This window comes from Cannabis sativa, chromosome 5 (assembly GCF_029168945.1).
Source record: "Cannabis sativa cultivar Pink pepper isolate KNU-18-1 chromosome 5, ASM2916894v1, whole genome shotgun sequence".
Lineage (NCBI taxonomy): Eukaryota > Viridiplantae > Streptophyta > Magnoliopsida > Rosales > Cannabaceae > Cannabis > Cannabis sativa.
The window spans coordinates 67,474,873-67,499,936 of record NC_083605.1 but is presented as its reverse complement, the minus strand read 5'-3'; the positions used below and the strand labels follow the sequence as shown (position 1 = coordinate 67,499,936).

At 31.9% G+C, this 25,064-nt stretch overlaps 3 protein-coding genes across 3 annotated transcripts; all 3 read left to right on the top strand.

The window, feature by feature from the left end:
• The first annotated feature begins 4,340 nt into the window (after positions 1–4,340).
• On the top strand, positions 4,341–6,211 carry LOC115717394 (NADH dehydrogenase [ubiquinone] 1 beta subcomplex subunit 8, mitochondrial). Its single transcript, XM_030646360.2, has 4 exons — positions 4,341–4,583; positions 4,690–4,776; positions 4,850–4,945; positions 5,902–6,211. The coding sequence occupies exons 1-4, from the start codon at positions 4,446–4,448 to the stop codon at positions 5,956–5,958; spliced, it is 378 nt and encodes a 125-aa protein (XP_030502220.1). The 5' UTR covers positions 4,341–4,445; the 3' UTR covers positions 5,959–6,211.
• A 4,509-nt stretch (positions 6,212–10,720) lies between these two features.
• Positions 10,721–13,842, top strand: LOC133038457 (uncharacterized). Its single transcript, XM_061116618.1, has 5 exons — positions 10,721–11,217; positions 11,415–12,889; positions 13,040–13,158; positions 13,318–13,587; positions 13,759–13,842. The coding sequence occupies exons 1-5, from the start codon at positions 10,721–10,723 to the stop codon at positions 13,840–13,842; spliced, it is 2,445 nt and encodes an 814-aa protein (XP_060972601.1).
• A 4,514-nt stretch (positions 13,843–18,356) lies between these two features.
• On the top strand, positions 18,357–21,216 carry LOC115715807 (protein YABBY 4). Its single transcript, XM_030644478.2, has 7 exons — positions 18,357–18,950; positions 19,044–19,211; positions 19,308–19,464; positions 20,079–20,127; positions 20,238–20,313; positions 20,555–20,629; positions 20,845–21,216. The coding sequence occupies exons 1-7, from the start codon at positions 18,840–18,842 to the stop codon at positions 20,914–20,916; spliced, it is 708 nt and encodes a 235-aa protein (XP_030500338.1). The 5' UTR covers positions 18,357–18,839; the 3' UTR covers positions 20,917–21,216.
• The last annotated feature ends 3,848 nt before the right edge of the window (positions 21,217–25,064 follow it).

Sequence of the window (25,064 nt, the reverse complement as noted above, 5' to 3'; positions counted from 1 at the left end):
TACAGTTCATTGACCCACATACATAGGAATAAGAGCTTGAAACTAATTGATCCACATATGTGTACATAGAGAGAATAACTATATTCATCCATCTCACCCTCTATACGTAGAAGTAACCACCTCGTTAATGCCATCATGATAAAAGAAGATTGCGAGGAGCATTATTTCTATACTTAACATTTTTTCTACAAAAATTGTAAAGAAGGACAACTCGTATTTAGTGAGGAACAACCTACTTAGTCAGCACAACCGTTTAAGGAGAAAGAAAAAGAGCGGTTGGGTGGTTATGAAATATTATCCCATGTGCATAAAATTGAAACGTAGGGAATGTCCACATTTCATGAACAGTTATGAATGATTAGATTCTAAGGAAAATAACTGTCACCCTATACACCTATAAATAGGAACAAAATTCAGGGTAAAATGGATGGTAAATTTGAGAAAAAAAGATATATATATATTATATTCATTGACATAATTGTACTCTGTATCTAGATTATTATCCATAATAAGATATACTCGTGGAGTATGTAGATTTTAACTACAAAGCCACGTAAAAATATCTGGTTTTTATTTATTTCAATTAATTCTGTAATATATTTATTACAAAAAAAAGTTTATATATTTAGTTAATAAAAATCTGCGTTAACAAGAAGTATGTTAGTAATATGGTAGCTGAATAGTGCATTGCCTAAAATTCCATGTATGTGGTAGTAAGATTAAAACTTGGACTGTTAACCAGGCTAACTTATAAATTGACAGGTTTGTCCTATAGAATGGATACCTTGCCTAATATAGAAAGTCAGAGCAATGCGGTCAAGGCTAGTAGCGGTTGGAAGATTAAAATTATTGTTGCCTTGGCAACAGAAGTATATGCTATTGGAGGGCTCCTGGCATAAGTTATGTTATTTCAACATAAAATTTGTAAGATTGGGAGTGCAAGTTTGTAGAAATGCAAGCTAAAGTCTAAAGTAAAGGTGAGGAAATTTAGAGGATATGGCAGCAGGGATCTTATGTTGCACCTCTTCTTCCCGGTGCCCATTGTCCCTACCTTAGTATTTTTGGTAGGACGGTCTGTTGTTGATGACTGGACGAAGTCACCATATAGAAAGTCTTGAGGAAAACAAGTTTAAGGAGCTTTACGAGTTGGCTATAAAGGCCTTAATACTTTTCCAAAATGTCCCAGTTGTAAGAAACGTCATCAATGTGAGTGTAAAGGAAAAGCATGTTTCTAATGTGGTGTAATGAGACATTACAAGAGGGATTGTCCATGATCAGTGATAGAAGGGTCATGTTTTCAGTGTGGAATTATTGGTCATTTAAATAAAACTTGTCCTCAACTAAAAAAAAAGAAGTTATACTCACTCCAGTTTGTGAGGTTATCGTTACTCAGGAGCTACACATTTCTCTTATTTAGTATTATCTGACTCTGGAGCTACACATTCGCACACGATAGATAGAGTGAGTAATAAACTGGGTAGACCTTGTGATTATTATAATTTAGGTTTGAGACCCTATTACGTAGTGGAGAATTAGTTATCTCCAAAAAGTAGACTAGGCCTGTTCTCATTAAAAGTTGGGAAGAGGAAAGGGAGTGATGATTTTGATGAGTTAGTTTAACAAAGCGTGGTATTATTTTGAGATGGATTTCTCGCTTAAGTACGCAGTTACTTTGAATCAGAAGAGAATGAGTTGACTTCTTGGTTAGATAATAGAGAACCTTTGGGTTTTGTGGAATCAGTTTTGGATTAGATTACTGATCATTTTGGTATTGAAGATTAGGAACCTACTGCAGGTTGAGGGTTCCTATCAGTTGGGATTGACTTCAGCAAACTCAAAATATTTGGGCTAATGGATATGTCAGTATAGTAAAAGAATTCTTAGATGCATTTTCCAAGGAGTTATCGGGATTACCGCTGCAGCAGACAATTGATTTCGTCATTGACTTGGAACCTGGAGAAATTTCAAAGGCACTGTATCAGATGGCTCTGGCAGAACTCAAGGAGATGAAAATGCAACTTCAGGGGATGCTGGATCTAGGATTTACCCGACCCAGGGCAACAGAGCTCCAATTTTGTTTGTGAAAAAGAAGGACGAATCCGTTTGAATGTGTACTGATTAGTGAGTATTGACAAGCTGACGATCAAGAACAAGTACCCATTACTTAGAATTGATATGTACAATTGATGATTGTACATATAATAAGCATATACTTATTATATTTTTTTTTCTCTTTTCCATTTTCTTACTATTCACACTCAAACTATTTTATACTATTCTTCTTTAATTAATCAAATTTTATAAAAAAAATCTTAATTAATTTCTTTTAACCTTTATTAAAATATGATTCTTTTACTTTCAAGCTGTTTTTAACACTCTTTCTCTATTTTAGAAAAAAATTAAGAGCACTCCTCTTATATCTTTCTCTTTTTTTACATGATTAATAAAAGTAGTATTTTTTTTTGGATATTTTCCAGTTTCTTTAGAGTTAATTTTTTATTTTCATATTATAGCAAGGTTGATGTCTTGTTATTTTTTTTTATTGATTTATAGTTGTCTTTTTTATTATTTATATTTATTTTTATATTATTATTTAGGTGTTTTATAGTTATTTTATAATTGTTTTTATGTGTTTTTTTTTTGTACAATTGTAGTTTAGTTTATGTGTATTTTTTATGGTGTATATTTTTAATTTATTTCACACAATTTTTTTGTTGTATGTATGCACATTTTGTTTTGTTATTTTTATGTTGTTTTTTAATAGTTTTCAGAATTTTTTTTAACAGTTATTTTGTAGTTATTTTTTTATTCATGTGTAGTTCTTTATGGTGTATATTTTTAGTTTTTTCCTAATAATTTTTTTTATTTATGTGTGTTGCTTTGTAGTTTAGATATACATATTTAATTTTTTAACACATTTTATTAAAATACAATGATAATTTTTTTTTTAATTTTTTTAATTAATACAATGTGCAGTAGTAGATATTATTAACATATTAATTATATGTTACCCATTATATTATATACTCCATTTTGAAATCATAAGATTTTATTATTTCTATTATTAATGTAATTATTTATTTGAATTTTAAAAAATAAATTATTATTTTAACTCCACTAACTCAAAAATGAAAAGAGAAAAAAAAAATTAAAAGTACGAAATTGTAACAACAAATTCTATGAAAAAATAATAGTAGTACAAAATTATATATCAAGTTATCAAAAGTAGGAGTGTACGTTAGTCGGTTTGGTCGGTTTACACCACATATATTTTTTAACCCAATGTAATTGTCGGGTTACAAAATTCTAAGTAACCCGCCAAATAAAGAAAAAAAATCTTAAACCGACCGACAAGTTGGTCGGTTTGGTCCGATTTACCCAACCAACCCAACGAAAACGGATTTTTTTTTCTTAAAAAAAAGGTAAAGTCAAATAAAAAAGTGTTTGACTATAATCATAGTAGGAAGGAACTCATAGAATTTATCACTTATTATTTTATGCATACATATCATAACACATATGTATATATAAATAATCAAATATACTTTTAACAAAAATAATAAAAGCCTAGGTTTTATAGTTTATTATACCTACACATATTATATGCCAAAACAAATTATATAAATGCAAAGATAAATACAATTAGTACTAAAAACTACAGTAGTAGATAAATGTAAAGATAGAATATATTATATATAATAGAAGTAAAATATAAAAAAAACCACTAGTCAGGTTGGGCGGGTTATTTTAGTTTAATTGAGCAGGTTGGACCTATTTTTAACCTGTCCACTTAACAGATTGGGCGCTTTATAATTTTGTCGAGTTTTTTCGGTTTGTATTTTTAGTCGGATTTTTCGGTTTGGTTTGAACGGTTTAGGAAAATTTATGCACACCCCTAGTCTAAAGTAAGTGAGAAAAATTCGTGATACAAAAATATATTGATGAGTTGATATTATTTTGTATATTGCAATTAGGTCATTGTTTTTTTTTGTTACCTTGTAGTTTATCTTTTTGTTATTTTATAGTTATTTTTATGTTGTTTGTTAAATTATTTTAGAGTTATTTTTATTTTACTGAAACACAATATTTTTGTAATTTTGAAACTTTAACCTAGTATTTTTGCAAACTTAATACAGTAAAAATGTAAAACAAAAAATATAACAGTAAAAATATAAAAATAATAAAAAAAATTTACTATTCCACTTGTAAGATCCCCTTCTAATTTCCACTTGGGACTATTGTCACGGCCCGTGATTGGGCCATTTTCGAACATAACATGGATCAGATTCAAACCCATAAAATAGGAGAACGGGCTTGGGCCTCAGCACTCCCGACAGGAACGACATCGTTTCAAACGAAAGAATAGATCAAAATGTCTCACTCTCACCCCTGTATAATGTATTGATTTGGGAAAAAGAAGAACCGAGAAGTGGAGAAATCAAAAAATGGCAGGAAGATTGAGCAATGTGGCCTCCAAGATCATGGGCGCCAACGGCGTCGTTTCACGCTCCCTCGCATCCTCTGTTCGCCACCGTTCCGGCATGGGTCTCCCCGTCGGCAGGCACATCGTCCCCGACAAGCCCGTAAGACTTGTTATTAAAATTATCAGATTCTCCGCAAAACCCTAAACTAATTGAAATATTCGAATTCCAAAGGCTAATTTTTGAAGTTAATCTCTTTTTTCTTCAGCTTCATGTCAACGATGAATTGACTTGGGACAACGGGACAAATTTACCGGAGCCCTGTATAGATCGTATTGCCGATACCGTTGGAAAGGTATACAATTTTGGGTTTATTGGTTGAAATCAAGCTTTGATTTTGTTTTGTTGAGTTTCTGAATTTTATGTAGTATGAAGCACTAGCTTGGCTTTGTGGGGGTTTAAGCTGTTTTGCTGCGTTGGGATTGATGGCTGTGTGGAATGACAAAGCCTCAAAGATACCTTTTGTAAGTCCAAAAACTCACGCTTTGAATCTGGTTTATTTGAAAAAAAAATCATGCTTTTATAATAGTATTAGTAATTTTGAGTGTGCACAAGATGGTGTTGTGTTGATGTTTGCCATTGATTCAAATGACTAGGTGTAACATAGACATGATGATAATCAAATGTGTCTTCTTGAATTGAGTTGCTTGATTATGAATCATTATTGGTATTGGCTTTGGAAAACTGGTTACATTGAATGCAACTAAGTGTTTTATAATTAAGAAATTGTGTGTTTATATCTTGATGCTGAGTTAAAACCTCTTTTTGTTTGAGTTCTGATCTTCTTTAGTGGATTTCAGTTGTGGTGCTGCTTCCACTGCCCAACAAATGTTTCAAGTGTTTTGAATAGGTGTTTCGTTTTTGTGCAATATGGCCTTAACTGGCTTTGTACCGAATTTAGCTACCATAAAATAGGCTTATTTTCTGTGTCCTGTGGCCATGGTGGGATCTTTCCTTTACTGGTTTCCTACTTTGTTTTTTTCTTTACTTTTCTTAAATGATTTCCTACCTCGTTTAGTTACCATATGAAAAGACTTTCTTCTAATGCTCATGTAGTTTCCATTATAAATGCGAGCATCATTACTTGTGTTGAAAGAGATATGAGCGCACACTCCTGCTTCCTTTGAAATATTTTACCTTGATGGCAGTGAGAACTTGACTCTTAGATAAGTCTTAGAAAATGACAATGAACCAGGAACCTGCATGCTCATCAAAAATTGCAATGCAACTTATTAATTACTTCTGTTCCTCTCGATTAATCATACTTTGATGTGCTTAAAACCAATGTGTATGCAATACTGTGAATCTACCGAACTGTACTTGAGGAGGTGTTTGCATCTTTTGAGAGTTTATAATCTTGTACATATTGAGTTTTCTCTTTAGATTATCTTATGTTTGGCTTTGTTTTCCATTTGACCAGGCACCAAAAGTTTATCCTTACGATAATCTTCGAGTGGAGCTTGGTGGAGAACCATAGATAGATTTGGGGTTGTTTGGTTATTGTTATTTGAATTCATCTTTCATCATTTGTAAGTTTTCAGAGTTTGAAATGGTTCAAAATAAAGGATCATGTTCAAATTTTCCTTAAATAATGCATCGTCTTCATCTTTAACTAAAGTTACATCCTCAAACGTGAAGTTGGATAGTGGTTTTCCTTCTCTTCCCTTGAGGAATTATGTTATTTCGATCATTTTTCAATTTCCATGAAGTGCACACCATGGTTCGGGTTACCATTATGTGGTATTTGATTTTGATAACAAAAACATAAAATATAGAAATATCTATATAGAACTATCCTATGTGGGAAATCCTCAGGTGGGGGTGGGGGTTGGGGGCGCAAGTGAGGAGAAACTATAATATCTTTATATATAAAATGTCGTTATCTAATTTTTTTTTTTTTGTTGGTTTAGCAAAATATTTTAAGATTATAAGAATATTTTATTAAATTTAACGGTTTGTAGGATTAGTTTTATGAATATAGGGTATTCTTTAAGTGAGAGCACTATTTTTGCTCTTGTAAATTGAGGCAATTTTGTAACCAGAAATGATATTTTTTCTTATGATGGAGTATCATTAATGAGTTATTTGAAAAAAAAATAAAAATAAAATGATAATAATAATAATAATAATAATAATAATAATAATAATAATAATAATAATAATAATAAAGAAGTTATTAGATTTAATACCTACGTATTCTACCCATTAATCATATGAAAATACAGTTTTTTTTTTCTCAATTTCACCCTATCACCTCTCATGATAATTGAAAGAATCTTCTTCATCAATTCCATAAATCCCAAAAATATTTTGTTCTTCCTCCTGTTTCTATTAGCCACAAGTATTTTTCATTATGTATTTTAATTTTAAATTGTTGTGTATAATGCTGTTATGGAAAAAAAATATATAGATATATTTTTTATCAGAGGAATGCAAGAGATACTTCAATGAAAAACTTTTTTTTAACTGTGGAAAATACGGACTAAGGCATTAGATGGAGTGGAGATATTGAAAAAACTAAGATTGAAATATATTCAATTTATTTAGAAAAAAGAAAAAAGAATCAGATTGAGAAACTCATTGTATATTTTTGGTCAAGAAAATAAAATCCCACTAATTAACTCTTTCATTAAAGTTACAAAAAAATAATAATAATATTAAAACAATTAATAACATGTTCTACAACTCATTATAACCCTATACATCTCCACTATCCAACCAATCAAAACTAAAAAAAAATTCCCTCATGAGTAATAGCAAAAGTGGTGCTCTCACCAAAGAATTTTCCTATAATATTAATATTATTTTTTTTAGTTAATTGAATACTAATTTTAAATTAATTTAAATATATATATATAAATATTAATATATTATTTATAACACTATTATTTTGTATTGAGGGTATGCTTATTTTTAATATTTTTAAATATAAAATTTAAAAATATTATTATTTGTAGCATTATTATTTTTTATTGTTATTTTTAATATTGAGGGCATGTTTAATTTTAATATTTTTAAATTTATATTTAATTTTTTCAAACTTTATATATTTATAAACTTAAGTGGTTTCTTATCATTTATTATATTTTGAAATTACACATAACAAAAATAAAACTTAAAAATATCACTAAGTACACGTGCAATGCACGTAACAATAACTTAATTTATATATAAGTGCACTCTTAATGAGTATTACTCATGAAAAAGTATTATTAGAATAATTTGAATTTTTATGTTTAATTTTGCTATCTAAATAAAAGATTTTTTTTTTTTATTTTTGTATTATATAATTGAGGTTGTTTTATAGGGAGTGGGAGATAAGAGAAGAGTTGAGTGAGTTAGAGAGAAATAGATAGAAGTAATGCTAATATAAATATATTTTCGATATCTTTATATATAAAATGTGGCTATCTAACGATTTTTGTTGGTTTAACAGAATATTTTAAGAATATTAAATTTTTTTGTTAAATTTTATACATAAAATGTGATTATTTGACGATTTTTGTTGGTTTAACAGAATATTACAAATATAAGAATATTTTGTTAAATTTAATGGTGTTCGTAAGGTTAGTTTTATAAATATATAAAAATATTACTATTTTTTATCGTACATTAATTTAAATATAATATTAATATTATTTGTTTTATGTTAATTAAACTTATACTAATTTTAAATTAATTTAAATATATAAAATATGTAAATATTATTTGTAATATTATTATTATTTCTAATGTTATTTTTAATATTGGGATATGTTCAATTTTAATATTCTTAAACTTTATATTTACTTTACTCAAGTTTTTAAAACTTTAAATATTAATTTTTTTTAAAAAAAAAATTGATAAGTAGTTTCTTATAATTTTTAAAATTAAAAAAAATGCATAAAAAATAAAAACTAAAACTTTAATTAGGTATTTGTGCAATACACGTAACAATAACTTAGTAGTGTGGTAAAAGTAACCACACCAACTTTATTTTTATTTTATTATCAGTCATTGGATTGAAATTCCATTTTTAAAAATTAATATTTTTTAAATTGACAGTTAGTTATAGTTAAATTTTAAAAGTATACATAATGCCCCATTAATAAATAATCTATATATATATTATTTGATCATTTTTATACTACGACATGCCATTAGTAATTTGCGACCAAACTTCTTGAATTTTAAAGTTTGGTACAATCAATCTCTTAGACTAGGAAATTTAAGGCTATATATTCCAACCTTCACAATTATTTTTCTCTATACTTCTTCCGCATTTAGTCTGTTAAGTGCCAAAGTTGACTGTCACTGTCTAAGTGTACACGTGAAATAAATTCATTAATCCGCCTAATATTAATAATTAAAAAAATATATCAAATATTTCAAAATTTCAAAATCAGGAAAAAAAATAATTTTTAAAAAATAATTATTTTGTTCTCCTTTTTCTTTTTCCTTTCTTTCCTTTTTCTTCTTTCTTCTTCCTTTGAAAGCTCTAACTCATCTCTTTTTCTATCTCCTGATTTCCTCTTTCCCCCTCTGTTAATCGTGTGGCATCGGAGCTAGACCCAACACCAAAGGGCTATCTCCTTTCCTTTTCTCTCGCCCTATTTCCCTCTGATCTAGTGTTTTTTTTGGTTTGACATAGACTTTTGTTTTATTTTGTCTGATTTTAAATTTATTTGGGTATTTGTTTGATTTGTTGTATTTGTGATCTGAGAAAATGTTAGGTAGTGGTGATGGTGGTAGTGGTTGGTGGTGGTTAGAGTTCGGGTTAGAGTTCGTGGCTCAAGGGATCACAGGGTTCGATTCTAGGTTGAGGATCGATTTTTGGGTTAGGGTTTGTGGCTCAGGGGATCATGGGGTTGGAGTTTCTGGGTTCGTGGTTTAAGGGATCACAAGGGTGGGGTTTTTGGGTGGGGGTTCGTGGCTTAGGGGATCATAGGGTTGGGGTTTCGTGGGTGGAGTTTTTTGGGTTGCCGTCCTGTTAAGGGAAGAAGAAGAAGTGAAGAATAAGAAAGAAATGGAAAGAGAATGAAAAAAAAGAAGAAAAAATAAAAATGGAAAAAATATATATTTTTTTTAATTATTTTTTTATATTTAAATAAATAAAATGGTGTGGACTAATGAAATCATGCCACATGTACATAATGACAAGTCTATTTGACATTTAAAAGTCAAAAACTAACAAATAGAATACAAAGCAAAACGATTATGAAGGTTGGGGAGTTCAGCCTTTATTCTTCCAGTCTAGGGGGTTGACCATGTCAAACTTCAAAATTTAGGGAGTTTGACCCTAAATTACCCTTTTTAAAAACTTTAAACTTCGCACATTTTTTTTCTTACCATGCAATTAATTATTTTAAACTTTCTTTTAATTTATGCCTTATAATTATAAACACTATCATATAGAGAATTATATTATAATTTCTTTCACGAAATTGATTATTAATAAATTGAGAAATACATGTTCCTTAATTAATAAAACTACCGAGCTAACTCTAAGGTAATATAATTGAAATTTTATTTTTTAAAATTATTTCATTAATATATATACCTAATAGACTATTTTATTATTTTCATATAAAAATACAACCTAAGATTATATACTAAATAATACATTTTTAGTTGTATGTGTTTTGAACTTATCATCTGCTTGTTGGTTGTTGTTGTAGGGAACTTTTCTTTAGCATTAATGGTTGCATTGGATTGGTCTCTCACTCTTGGTCTTCCTCTTCATGTGGTGGAGTTAGATTGCTTAGCCTTGGTTTCGGCTTTTCCGAAGCATTTTTCCTTTTGTAATGAACTAAGTTCCTTATTAGAAGATATTGCTAGTTTGCTTTCCAGTTTTTTTGAGACATCCCTAATTCATGTTCAATATAAAGTTGCTCATGAATTAGCTATGCATGCACTTAGGGTGGATGGTGAATTGGCTTGGATTGAAGATTTTTTTTTTCTCTCATTGATGTATTAAACTCTGATCGTTGTGAATAAGAGTTTAATTTCAAAAAAAAAAAAAACAATTAACCATTAATTTAGAAATATTCTGAAAAAGTAAAATCTGAAAACAGTTCAAAACTTTCCGGCCTTTCAGATTCTTTGAAGCTTGGTTCAATGAACTGTCTATTTGGGATGTTATTAAAGAAGCCTAGACTCGGGATATTTCCAGTGAAGAAGTGTCCAATCATGGGAAGAAGATCAATAGAACTCAATGTGCTCTTAGATGGTAGAGTAAGCATGTTTATGGAGATTGCGATATGCGTATGAAGGATCTTGAACTGGAGCTCCAAACTCTTCAATCCAAAGAAGCTCATGAGGCAGATTTATTGGCTGAGGCCACGGTTTTAAATAGCCTAGGAGAATTGTGGAAGCGCAAGGAATCTATGTGGAAACAACGGTCCCGGGAAATTTGGTTGGCTAAGGGTGATAGGAATTCTTCATTTTTCCATGCCTCTACTGTGGTTCGGAGGAAGAGGAATCATATCTTGAACCTTAAAGATCCTAGTGGCACAATCGTTTCAAATGAGAAAGATATCGGTGTTATCCTTAATGACTATTTCAAAGATCTTTTCGCCTCCAAGGGCTCTTCATCCTTTGAGGGTTTAGATTCTTTGATTCCTAATTCCATTACCCATGATGAGAACTTGAAGCTTACGGCAATACATGAGATGGAAGAAATAAAAGATACTGTTTTCCAAATGCATCCTTTAAAAGCCCCAGGACCGGATGGCCTTTCGGGTTGTTTCTTTAAAAGGTGCTAGAGTCTTGCGGGAGAGGATGTGGTCCATTGCATTCAACAATTTTTTATCACCGGGGTGTTGGAACCGGGGCTTAACCATACTCATATCTGTCTTATCCCTAAGGGCATCAATTCTGACACTGTCGATCGATTCCGGCTATTGCTTTATGCAATTTCACTTATAAAGTAATAGCAAGAATCATTGCCCAAAGGTTGAGAAATGTACTTCAGCGTATCATTGCTCCTTTCCAATCTGCTTTTCTCCCGGGAAGGTGGATAGCGGAATCCTCTTTGCTTACTCAAGAGATTGTGAATGTGATCAAGAAGAAAAAAGGAAAAGGAGGGTTAATGGCTTTGAAGATGGACATGAACAAAGCGTATGACCGTCTCGAATGGAGTTTTCTCAAAGAGGTGCTGATGAGGTTTGGTTTCAATTCTCACGTCTTTGTCAAAATCATTATGAGTTGTGTCTCCACTGTGTCCTACTCCATTCTTCTTAACGGACGGCCTCTCAAGAAATTCCAGCCTGGAAGAGGTATCCGCCAAGGAGATCCCCTATCTCCATACCTCTTCCTTTTGTGCAATGAAATTTTCTCACGGTTGTTATCTTTTGAACAAGAGAAGGGGCTTTTCCATGGTATCCGGATTGCTAGAAATGTTCCAGAGATATCTCACTTGATGTTCGCGGATGACACCATCATTTTCTCTAGAGCTAATCTCAATGAAGTGGAAGTGCTTAATAGTTGCATCAAGAAGTTCGAAGATTGGTCCGGTCAAAAATGCAGTAAACAAAAGTCGGGAGTCCTTATTTCTAGTAATTGCTCTCGTTCGTTGAGAGGTTCCATTGAGAAAATTCTGAACATTGGGGCCATCCGTGATGACGAGAAACACTTGGGTAACCCTTTCCTGTTCAGCCGAAGTAAGCGAAAGGATTTCAACTTTCTCAAGACAAAGCTACATGACAAATTGGAGGGTTGGAGACTTAAAACGCTATCCAAGATGGGGAGGGCGGTGTATGTGAACTCGGTTGCACTTGCTCTACCTTCGTATACTATGTCAACCTTTCAACTCCCTACATCTTCTTGTAGAGAGTTTGATGCCATTGTTAAAAGATTCTGGTGGAATGGTTCCCCTGAGCGCAAGAAATATTGGGCAGCCACTTCTTGGAGTTCTTTATGCCAACCAAAACAGAGAGGTGGTTTGGGTTTCCGTCGGTTTGAGGATATCAACCATGCTCTTCTCACCAAACTCGCTTGGCAACTGGCGAGTAAAATGGATAAACCGTGGTGCTACATTTTCAAAGGAAGATACTTTCCTAGGGAGACTTTCTGGAGTATCAGTGAGAAAAACAGTGACAGCTTTGTTTGCAGAGGTATTTTAAATGCCAGGAAAACTATTGCTAAAGGGGCTTGTACTGTTATCACTTCGGGGGAGGATATCGATATTTGGTGGCAACCTTGGATACCATGGCTGGGTTATGAGCAATTTCGGGATTTAATGGAAAGTATGAGATCCAAGGCACCTAGTCTTAGATGTGTTGCTGACTTGATGTATCGCAGAAGCAGGTGTTGGAATATTGGCTATCTGCGTTTTCTTTTTGGTGTTGATTTGGGTGACCGAATTGCTGGGATTCAAATTGTCAAGAGTGATGAGGCTGACATGCTTATTTGGAAAGATTCTACCTCTGGTAGATATAGTGTCAAATGAGCTTATTGGGCTGATCAAAAGGCTAGATTTGGAGAGTGCAAGCCTATCTAGAAATGGATTTGGGATTCGAAAATTCACCTAAGAGTGAGTATGATGATTTGGCGTTCTTGTTTGAAAATCATTCCTACAGGTGATAAATTCAGTTCTCGTAATCTATGTCCTGTGTGTCTCTTGGCCCCAGATTCTCCTATACATTTGTTTGCTCAATGCTCTTTTGCTTCTGCGATTTGGTTTTCTGGCCCTCTACCGGTTAGAATTGACACAATTCCTGGGGATTGTATCAGCACTCTCTTAAGCAATATATGTTCTACTCTGGATCGCACTTTGAGAACTAGGATGCTGTATATGCGGGTGTGATCATGGAATGCATTTGGAAGCATAGGAACTATATTTTTCACGGGATCTCAGCAGAGTGTAGATGCGGTTCGACAGGAGGTTGGTAGGAGATTTTTAGAGTTGGATCCTGATGTTGATCATGTGGTTCAACCGGCCCCTCTGAATTTCAATTCGTTGCAACTCCCTCGATTATCCACCAAACATTATCTTCTGGTGGACGGTTCCTTCATTGAGGGGAGTTATGGTTGTGCTATGGTGTCGCTGTCTAGTAGTTCTTCCGAGTGGTGGACCAGTGTTTCTTCTGGCTCTTGCAACTCGGCGTTGGAAGCGGAAATGCTTGCGGTTATCCAGGGACTCCATTGAGCTCTCCAAAACCAGTTGGACGATCTGTCTATAGTCTCCAACTCCAAAGTCTTGGTTGATGCTTTGCGGGCGAGGAGATCTCCGGAGTGGATCTCGGCTGCCACTTTTACTGTTATTCTGAATTTACTTTCCTCATTTTCTTGTTGCCAGTCCACTCGCCGTGATAATGGTGTTTGGCAGGTTGTTAAAGGGGAGGGATTGCCCCCTGTGAATCCCAAGCTTTTCTGGTTTTAATCAATGAACTGAGGTTCTTTCAAAAAAAAAAAAAAAAAAAACAGTTCAAAACAGGTTGTAATTTCGTTCGGCTAGATTCAGAAAAATTTAGACAATAATCATAAAACTCCATTAACACCTTGAAACATGCCAAAAATAAGATTAATTAACTATGTCAATTTTACCTCCCTTTCAAAAATTTAGTAGACAAATTAATTATAAAACTTTATAATAAACATGTAGTGATAGATGTAAAACACCCTCTGAAGACAAGCACTAATAACAAGGCTAAAACACAAAAATTTGAAACTCAAACCACATAACTTCCCCTAAAAAATATTACTAAATATACTTTATAATAATAAGTTTTTTCTTTTTGAATGAGCCAATAAGTCATTAAGTTAAATGTCAATATATATAAATATACATATTTAAGTGAGAATAGTTTAATAGGAAAGTACAGTAAAATAAATCAATTATAATATAAGGTATATGGCTCGAGCCTTGTGCTTTAGAGAGTGGCTCGTAGAGAGGCCAATGGGCAATGGTCTACGCAAAGAGAGGGTAAGCTTTATTATCAGTTTATGCACATTATATATTATATAGTACTATATATATATACTAAACTATTAATACAATATTACAATTAATTAACTGATCCTCATCTCTAACTTTTGAAGATGGTCATAATGTCAGGGTAAAAAGACCTAGCTAGGCTTTAGTCTATGGCTGTTTAACCGTACGCTCTATGTTACTCAAAGATACATTCTTTACTTCTCAAAAAACCCAAAACCAAAACAATATATATCTATATATATACATACATATGGAAAATGCCACTAGTATAAATTAATATTGAGGGCTGATTTAATAAATAATTATATAAAATCGCTAACCATTTTGAACCGGTGTAGTTTTGGACACCTTCAATATCAATGCTATATATATAACAAAAGTATATAAGTCCACGATTGAAGGTGTACTCTAGTCTTAACAGTTCAATATAAATTAGCTATATTTGCTTCTTTTAATTACTTATAATCCCCACACACACAGAAAAAAAAGAAGAAGAAGAAGAAGAAAGAATCAACTCTCTTGATTCTTGATGACAATCCCAATGCTTTTATAATTAAACATAAAAGAAAATTATAATATTGATAGAAATAAATAGCAAAAACAGAAAAGACAAGAACCCACGTTTCTAGATTGAAGAAACAGTCAGAGAAAATTGAAATAGTGCCTGTAAAAGCTCTAAGATGCATGCAAGAGAATAGTTGGCTCATGAACTTATTATATATAATTAATTAAATTATTCCTACCTAGCTATATATATTTAGCCTCTGATTTTTATTTATTTATTTATTGAAGATAAATGATTAAATTCTCTTAAATATGTTTCGGATTCCGTTTTATGTACTTAATTAGTTTTATATATATTTTATGTGTTTTCAATTTAATCTGTTCATTGTTTTAGCCACCTAATATATAGTACGAATATACATTTTAAGTACTATTTTAAAGAATATGTTATTTTATTAAGGTTTTTACTTGTCACCGATCAAAACAAAATATTGACCTCCATTATGCTATGAGATAAATATATATATTCTTAGTATTATGAAAAGTCAAAAACAATTATTCGTTTCTCACAAAATAAAGAAATAATAAAAAATATTTGTTCAAAAAGAAAAAAGAAATAATAAAAAGAGAAATATGATGGATTAACTTTAACAAAACAAGGCTATAGACAACTATAATTGTTATAACTGTACATGGTCAGGGATCATGTCAACTGGACTGATCAAACCCTGTGCCTTGTAATTCTATTACTTGTGAAATTAAATATTAACTAATTAATTAATTACACAAATAAAATAAATAAATTTAAAAATGATCACGCGCAGAGAGATGACGAACTAATAATCTGCAAAAGTATCTTGAAACATATATCTCTATGTACGTAATTATGAATTTTATTGTATTTATATTTCCAAATAGAGAAAAATCTTAGGAGTTATAATGGGTGAAAAGACGATCGAGCATATATAAACATTAAATCTTGCTCTAAAAGCATCCCCAATAAATTAAATTGATATTATAATGTATGTTATTCACTTTTTTGATTTTTCATTGTGTTAATTAAAAATGAAAGTCATTTACATGTGAGATTATTTCAGATAAGATTCTCATGCAAAATTAATTGAACATTATTATAAAATTTTCACACATAATTAATTAAATTATCATTAAATGAGAAAACATACTCGAGTTGAATTTAAAAACTTATTATACCAAACAGCCAAAAGTTACCATTATAATTTGTCAAAGGAATCCGCCAAAACTAAATGATCGTCCAGCCCGAACTAGAATTCACATACTCACACACATAAATATATATAAAAATATATATGTATAATTACAAAAGAGTTAACAGTGGAAGACTGTGCAATAGCAAACAAAAACAAATACTATCGTGTTATGTGTACGTCTAGCTAAACCTGACCAAGAAAAATCCAATGAGAAATAGCTAACCCTAATTATATATAGGATAGATACACATAATAACTATTTCTTCTTTTTTTTTTAAAAAAAAAAGATTAGTTTTTAATTCAATTAATGTATAACATCTTGTCTTACAAGAATTGAGTATTAGATTACATCCACATATGGAGTGCTGTAAAAGGTCCAACAAGATGAAGAGCAAAAATACAAAAAAGGATCATAAAATAATCAAAGTACTCTTGCCCTGCAGTAGGCAGTAGTACGTAGTACTTTGTAAGGGCTTACTTTATCAACATGGTCTTAATGTATTATTTCATCGTCAAATAAATGTTTATGTGTCACATCCATATCATCACCATTAAACACAACCTTTAATATTATTTATTTAGGTTCTTATTGGGGGGCCTTCGATCCGGAGTAAAAAGGCCGGAGTTCGAGTATAAATAACCCCATTCACTTTCTGTATCTATACATATATATATACTTATGTCCCAAATATCAGTGGTCTTATTCTTGTCCCAAATATATGGGTGTACATATTCCCTCATTGCTAAGAAATTTGACACTATAATGCTGAACAAATAATTGACATGTATAGTTGTATATTTGTAATGATTTAAGAAAAAAGATTACTAGATCTCTTTTGAACAAATTAATTGATGACAAATATTCAAGTGATTTAGGCTTATTATATTACAATTCTTTTCTATATATATATATATGGCCATTAACATAAACACGTATGTTTACATTTAATATGATTTGCATATAGAGATATAATAATATATATATATACTCGTGCGAGTTACACTTGACCCATATTTCGTTAAATAATATATAATAATAGTAATTATTAAAAATTTCGTTTTTCTTGGTAGTGAGGAAAAACACATATATATATATATATCGATAGATAGGGTTTAATGAGATGAGAAGGGATGGCGATGGTTTATATTTCTGGTCACTGATCATGATCGACCACTATCTTTTTCACCAAAGTTAAGGCAATATATAAATATAAATATATCTATATATATAAATGTAAACACACTACACATAACAGATAACAGAGGAGAGGAGGAGCTAGGTTAGAAAAAATTTGTAAAGGAAAACCCTAGAGATGTGTGTTATTGTGTGTGTGGATGGGAAAAGATTCTAACCAAATTAGCAAAAGTAAGTAAAAAAGAAAGAAATTTAGGAAAGGACAAAGGTGGTAATAAAGGCAAAGTCTGCTCTCTGAAGATGGTTTTTACTGACTTAAATACGTATCTGTCTGTGCGTAAGTCGAGGGAGATTGAGTGGTCAAATCACTAAAAGTAAATATTAATTTTACATATATATTTGAGAAAGTAGAATTAAAGGAAAAAAAAAGGGGGGGAGGGGGAGAGAATTTAAAAACGTATATATATATCCATATAGTTATAGAAAACAAATCCATCTTGTATATATTTGTAGATATACATAAAGATACGCATGATTAGGTTATAATGGTGTTTTTTGTTTGATATATATAGATGATGATGACAAGTGAAAGAGAGAGATAGATAGAACCCTAAAGAGGCGGAGAGGGAGGCGGAGGGCTTATTGTCCGGGAGGTAATAAGAGGGATCGATATATGGAATGAGATTGTTTTTTAGATAGGTTCGGAAATTGAGGAAAACTTTTATTTAAAGATTCATTATAGAGAGAGAGAGAGAGAGAGAGAGAGAGAGAGAGAGAGAGAGAGAGAGAGAGAGAGAGAGAAGGAGAGTACCATAGTACTATAGTAGTAGTAGTGTAGTGTAATTTGAGAGTAAGAAGTTGAGACCACAAGACAAGAGGGTCAGCTCTTTATTAAGTTGTGAAAAGAACAAGTGAGTCATGAGTTAGTGTGTGAAAGCTATATCACCCTCCATGCACACGTCCCTTTCTCGCTCCTCTCCCCCACATCTGCCGCCTCTCTCTCTCTCTCTCTCTCTCTCTCTCCAATGAGCATTGGGAATGCCAACCACACATGTTATATGTTATCTCTCTCTTATACTTCACCCCATGCGTATGTTAGCTATATACAAACATATACTAATTAACATACATGCATCATGTGTTCATGACACGTATATATACATACATGATGAATATACACATACATGTGAATGAGCTCACATAAAACTCTAACACCAATAATAAGAGGCAAGAGAAGAGAAGAGGTCTCTCTATGCCTTGACTAATATAACTGCCCTCTTCAAAAAAAAAAAAAAAACCAAAACCCTACAAGACCAAATAGATAGATCACCCCATATTGTCTCTCTCTTTCTCTTTCTCTCTCTTTCCTTTGCATATATATTTGCACCTTTCTTTCACAACTCATAATCAAAGGAAAGAAATATAGAAAAGCAGATCCAAGGTGGTTGTTAAGCTGTCATTCCATCAATCAATCAATCAAAGAAACACAAGACCAATCATCAATCAGTTTTTCTTTGTTTCTTTTATTTTATTTTTCTTTTATAAAAGAAAAAAGGAATCGAATCCAAAAAAAAATGTCATCTTCTTCTGCTTCAACAATATTGCCCCAGCAACTGGACCACCTCTCTTCCTCATCCGAGCAGCTCTGTTATGTCCATTGCAACATATGCGATACAGTCCTTGCGGTACATATATATACATATATATATTTCTAGGGTTTGTAACCTTTGTTATAATGATCTTATTATATATATGTCTATATATATGTGTGTGTGTAGGTGAGTGTTCCTTGCAGCAGTTTGTTCAAGAGTGTGACACTAACTGTGAGATGTGGACACTGCACCAATCTGCTTCCGGTGAACATGTGTGGTTTGCTTTTGCCTTCGCCTAATCAGTTTCATTTGGGCCACTCTTTCTTCAACCCTGCTTCTCACCATAATCTCCTGGTAATTAAATTAAATTAATATATAATTACTTCTACTAACTTGATCATTATATGTGTATATATATGTGGGACTAATTGATTTGTTAATTATTTTCAGGAAGAGATACCAAACTCAGCCCCAAACTTTCTGATGAATCAATCAAGCATGGCTGATTTTGCAGTAGTGCCACCTAGGGGAGTCAATAATACTCGTCATCATGATCATCATCATCATCATCACCATGAAATTTCAAGGCCTCCTGTTATTAACAGACGTATGTCATCATATCACATGTTAATATATATATACATACTAATTTTCTTCTCTTCATCATGGACTCTTTAGAGATCAGAGGTTTTCTTTTGACTCATCATTTTCTTACGAAGAAAAGCAAAAAAAAAAAGTTCTGTTTTAACCCAACACCAAACCATGCATCAAGCAAAAAAGTACTATTCTTGTTTCATAAAACACATATTTAGCCTTATTCAAAAGTTCTTACACATTATTAATTAGTTTTAATTACAGAGATATCTCATCCCTTAAAAAAAAGCACACTTCCAGTATAGGCTTATTCTAATTGCACCAATACTACATAATTATTACACTATTTAGTTATATGTATATGTGATCGCAACTATACATTTATATATACACTTTTGATCAGCACTGCTGTACATCTAGCTATACATGATACATCTACAAAGATTAATCATTATTAAGTGAAAGCAAATAATCATAACATAAATGTACATATGGAGATAATTTTAGCAGTACTAGAGCAAGAATATAGAGATAAAAAATTTGTAAAGAGCTTATAGTAATAATCTTTCTATATATATTAATTTAGTTATAAATTTTGAAGAATATATACATTAATGTTATATGCAGCCCCAGAGAAGAGACAGAGAGTTCCCTCGGCATACAATCGTTTCATCAAGTGAGTAGTTTTACTCATACATTAATTTTACATATTATTATCATTAATAATGTTCAAAATGATTAAGTAATTATGATAGTTTATAATATATATAATGTGATTCGTGGCAGGGATGAGATCCAACGCATCAAGTCTGTGAATCCTGATATTTCTCACAGAGAAGCCTTCAGTGCAGCTGCTAAGAATGTAATCTATACTACACAATATTCAATATTATAGCCCTAGCCTTGTTCCATTCCCAAACACACATACTTTTATTACTAATATTATTATTATTATACAGTATTTACACCCTATAGCTATGTATACATATAAATATTCCATTTTAAATAAATAATTAATATGTGTAGTTTACATAATTTGTGGGGTGTATATATGTATGTACGTTGTGTTTGTGTATAAACTTGTATTGTTTTGTCTGTGTCAGTGGGCTCACTTTCCACACATTCACTTTGGTCTCATGCCTGATCAGACTGGGAAGAAGACAAATGTTCGCCAGCAGGTTTCTATCTACTCTCTCTCTCTCCCTATGCCCTAGCTATGTATATATATATTTATATTCTTAATTTAGTATATTATATGTACATTAATTTTTGTTCTCATCGTCTCCTTGCTCTCTTTAAATTTTGTTTAATCAATTATGTATATTAATTATAAACCCCATGCATGCACATTTTTTTTTTATTTGCTAATTATGATTTATATATATATGTATAGGAAGGAGAAGACGTTCTGATGAAGGATGGGTTTTTTGCATCAGCCAATCAAGTTGGTGTTTCTCCTTACTAATAACATAAACATCGATGGATCGACCAATATATATTAAGCATATAAATATATATATGGAGAGGAAGCTAGAGATGAAGATTAAGTACGAACGTTTATTGAAAGACAACACTATATTTCATGGTGACCCTACGTAGTAATTATTAGTACTAGAAAGAAGGCTTTTTAATTTAATGACGATACTATGTCTACTAAAATATCATGTACTTTTTCAGTTCTCTTTTATATCTCTTTCTCTAAAATGTTTAAGGCCCTTTGTGGTTGAACACTACTTAATTGTCTAATCTTATGCTAATTAAACTATGACAAACGCTCATTAGATATCTTACATTAATATATGCTGATATTAACTATGTAGCTCTCTTAGCTAGGTTCACCTCTTTACATATTAAATAATGCATATGTACTGTACTGTCCATGTGTGTGTATAATTAATGAGAGAAAAATAATTCATCTATTATTAGAGAACCATTAATTATCTAATATATAATTCTTATATTATAGTTTGCTTAAATAATATAATTAATGTTTACTAAGTCATTTCGATCCTTTTTTAAATGAAAAAAGTGGGACTCTACTACGTACATACGTGCATGCTATAAATCGGAGTAATAACTAGGGAAATATGTTATTAATACTGTTTATACTCTTAATTATAACGAATTTTGTATAAGTAGGGATTTCACTAATGACAAATATTATCAAACGATAAATTAGTTAATTGTACTAGCTAGTGCAATATCGAGCACTTATTATAATAGTGTAGAAAGAATACATACTGACAGTCAGTCTGGTTACATATATAGTAAATTAATGCATGTGTAATGATAGAGAATCATCCATTATGATTGACTCGGATTGGAATCTACCTCTTCTTTTTTAGTAAAAAAAATTGAGAAAGGCAATCACACGGAGTTAACAGGTGTAAATAATATAAATTAAGATCAAAGAACTTAGACCTCGTGGTCATTACAAATCAAGCTACCCAGTACTGAGGACAAATCTACCATACCAGTCACATTACCGCTAAAAGTCCATTTCACTACATTATAAGCAGTAAAATTACATAATCTGAAAATAAACGAAAAATTACAACTAGTCAAAAAGAATTTGAGAGCATTTACATTAAAATACATAATTATTAATACTCCAAATAGAAGAAGTTCCCTAGAGTAATGATTATTGTCTTAGAGTCGCTCTCTATGATCACAAAAGAATGCTTCTCATGCATCGCTGATTCCAGGGCTAACAGACAAGCCGCAGCTTCTCCAATGAGAGGGTGAGAGAAGTTGAGAATATTGCTAGCCACCCACAAAATTGACTCCTTATGATCCCTCGCCATGGCCACCACACACATTGAGTCGCTACCAACCTTCACGTTACAAATGATCTTGACCCAATCGTTCAATGTGGGAGACCAAGCAAGAGGCATGCAAATCGCCGGCATAGGAAACAAGCAATGGCTAAGTAACATGTAGAAATATAGTCAATCCGTGTGCTTAATGTTACAAATATAATTAACATTATGAATCTTATAATTATTGTTCTGGATTTTCCAAATCGTGTCCATTATAATTGAAGTATACAGAAAAACCTTTTTGACACCTTTTTTCTTTAGGCTCCATAAGAATTTGACCCAATTCCACATTTGGGCCCTAGACTCAGGCACTGGCGTCACACCCCAAGGGGATGACCTCGAGAGGTGAAAAGCAAAGTTACATTAATAGTGGAAGAGATGTTCCATAGTTTCCTCCTCCTCCCCACAAAGGGGGCAAAACACATCCTCAATCTGCATTCTTCTAGCAAAAGCTGACCTAATCGGTAAGGCGTTTGAGAGGATACTATTGGGTTTTATGCCCTAAATAAAACTCTTTACAATCTGATTAGTTATCAATATAAGAAATTTGAAGTAATTGTTGTTTGCATGAATTTTACATGCTAATGGTATAATATGTTTATTACATCTACACACAGAATCAGTTAAATCCAGATCATATGTTTATTCACAATTACAGTATCGTCAACACAGTGGAATGTGGTTGTGATCATATGAATCAAAAGAATTGGTCCCTGTTTCATCAGTGTTATTGGATTTACACTAATGTGATAATCGGCGATGATGTGTACTTACACTTGGAGTAAGAATTATGTTCTTTCCAGGACATTAGTAAAGTATACTAGTTTCGAATGTATGGAGTATACATTGGACTGGACCGATATTGCAACTAAGTTAAGATATTACAAACTTACCGTTATACATATCTTTCCAAGTCAATATCAGTAGTTGATCTTCAGATTAAAAGAATCTAAATCCTGATATGTTTAGGCTCAACTCAGGAGTGCTATTCATGTTCTTTGATTTATTAGTTAAGCCTACTTTTAGGTCAGGGTGATACGTATATTTTTGGAACATGATAGTATGATTGAGTGGGAGTGCTGAACATAAATATGGAATCTATAGCTTCTACTGGTGTATAGAAGTAAAGTGATGATTCCCTTCGAGCTTAGCAAATAGAAGTAAATGGATGAGCTCTTGTTTAACTGACTAATCATTAGATCACTAAACACCATTTACAGGTAGCTAAGTGTTTTAAGGGGCAAAATACATTGAGGGGTGAGAACGGTAAAGAAATCCCATCTCGATGTAGATCATCTATATAGAGGATCTTTAAATCACAATAAGATTATAACAATGGTTAAATGAGATAGCATATTGATATCGTGGAACATATAATATGCTCTATATAAGTCTGAGAGTGCAATTCTAAGTTCTAAGAGTGGATTCAACGAAGAATTATTAAGTAGGAATTTACTTGGTAAATTTGGTTCACTTATTGGAAGCTCAGCATATAGATCCATGGTCCCCATTCTAGTTGAGAACATTCTGCTTGTAAGACTCATTAATTGATTCGTGATTGATCAATTATAATTCTAAAGTTAGACTATGTCTAATTTTATGAATTTTCACTAAGTAGGGGTGAAATTGTAAAGAAAATAGATTCTATGTTTATTTATTTATTAATGGACTTTATATGTCTAATTAATAATTAAATTAAATGACAATATTATTTAATAATCTATTTTAGTTATTAAATAATTAGTTTTGGCATTTAAAAGGTTAGAATTGGAAAATTGGCGTTTTTGAGAAAATAGAAATAAAATTTGATAAAACTGCAAAATCAAGTGGGGCCCACTATAACACCATGGCCGACCACTTATTGTGGATTTTCAAATTAATTTTTTCATTATTTTAATGCCAAATAATTCCTAACCTAAACCTAGTAGTTGCCTATAAATAGAAAGTGATGGCTCAGTCAAATCATAAGTTTTTCAACATAAGTTTCATATCATCTTCTGACAGAAATTTCTCTCTTCAGAAAACTGAGCCTTCCCCACTTTCTATACCTGGCCGAAATCATCCCTCTCTTTTCTTCTTCATCAATTTCGAACCCTAGTGAAAGAGTAAGTGCCCACACACAGCAAGCAGTAACTCAATCATAGATTGGAAGACTGTGAAGGATCAAACTTGAAGAAGAAGGACATTCGGGCTCAGATCTTGATTATACTCTGCTACAGAAAGGATACAAGGGTTAGAGATCTGAGTGGAAGGAGACATTAATTCCACTGCATCAATGTAAGGTTTTCTTAACTTTATATGTGTTTAATTTATCGTTTTAGAAAGTTCATATTTAGGGTGTTTAAACAACATACTTGTGAGTAGATCTAAGATCCTGGTAAAATAAATTCCAACAGATACTTCACCACAGAACCTTATGGTGTTCCAAGATCCTAGAATTCCAAAGTTTGTTCCAAAGAGTGGGAGCCTCCGTGGTAGGGGGTGCTCTTGCATGTCAAGGCCTAAGCAAGAGAGGTAGATTTCGTAGAAAACCGTCCAGTTGGATCTTTAGTCCAAATCCATTTATCACTGTCTTGGCCCCTTGGCCTACCCCCTTTGAGGATATTTCTAGTTATCTCTAGGTCAAAAAGGAAATTGAGCTTGGAAACATCCTAATTCCCATCATCAGTAAGTAGGTCAGCAACTTTCTTCAAACCCTCGAGACGACTGTTTTTTGGATGGGGATGAAAATCATGACCATGTATCACCCACAAATCATCCCAAATATTTGTATCTTTTCCATCCGAAATGAGCT

What these genes read in the sequence shown, in the direction of transcription:
- LOC115715807 (XM_030644478.2), top strand. Translation starts at nt 18,840, where the DNA reads ATGTCATCTTCTTCTGCTTCAACAATATTGCCCCAGCAACTGGACCAC. An exon ending in TATGCGATACAGTCCTTGCG is followed by an intron (nt 18,951 to 19,043) that starts GTACATATATAT and finishes GTGTGTGTGTAG; the next exon opens with GTGAGTGTTCCTTGCAGCAG. An exon ending in GCATACAATCGTTTCATCAA is followed by an intron (nt 20,128 to 20,237) that starts GTGAGTAGTTTT and finishes GATTCGTGGCAG; the next exon opens with GGATGAGATCCAACGCATCA.
- LOC115717394 (XM_030646360.2), top strand. Translation starts at nt 4,446, where the DNA reads ATGGCAGGAAGATTGAGCAATGTGGCCTCCAAGATCATGGGCGCCAAC. An exon ending in TTGCCGATACCGTTGGAAAG is followed by an intron (nt 4,777 to 4,849) that starts GTATACAATTTT and finishes AATTTTATGTAG; the next exon opens with TATGAAGCACTAGCTTGGCT. An exon ending in AAGCCTCAAAGATACCTTTT is followed by an intron (nt 4,946 to 5,901) that starts GTAAGTCCAAAA and finishes CCATTTGACCAG; the next exon opens with GCACCAAAAGTTTATCCTTA.
- LOC133038457 (XM_061116618.1), top strand. Translation starts at nt 10,721, where the DNA reads ATGCGTATGAAGGATCTTGAACTGGAGCTCCAAACTCTTCAATCCAAA. An exon ending in GGTTTTCTGGCCCTCTACCG is followed by an intron (nt 13,159 to 13,317) that starts GTTAGAATTGAC and finishes ACGGGATCTCAG; the next exon opens with CAGAGTGTAGATGCGGTTCG. An exon ending in TGGAAGCGGAAATGCTTGCG is followed by an intron (nt 13,588 to 13,758) that starts GTTATCCAGGGA and finishes TCTTGTTGCCAG; the next exon opens with TCCACTCGCCGTGATAATGG.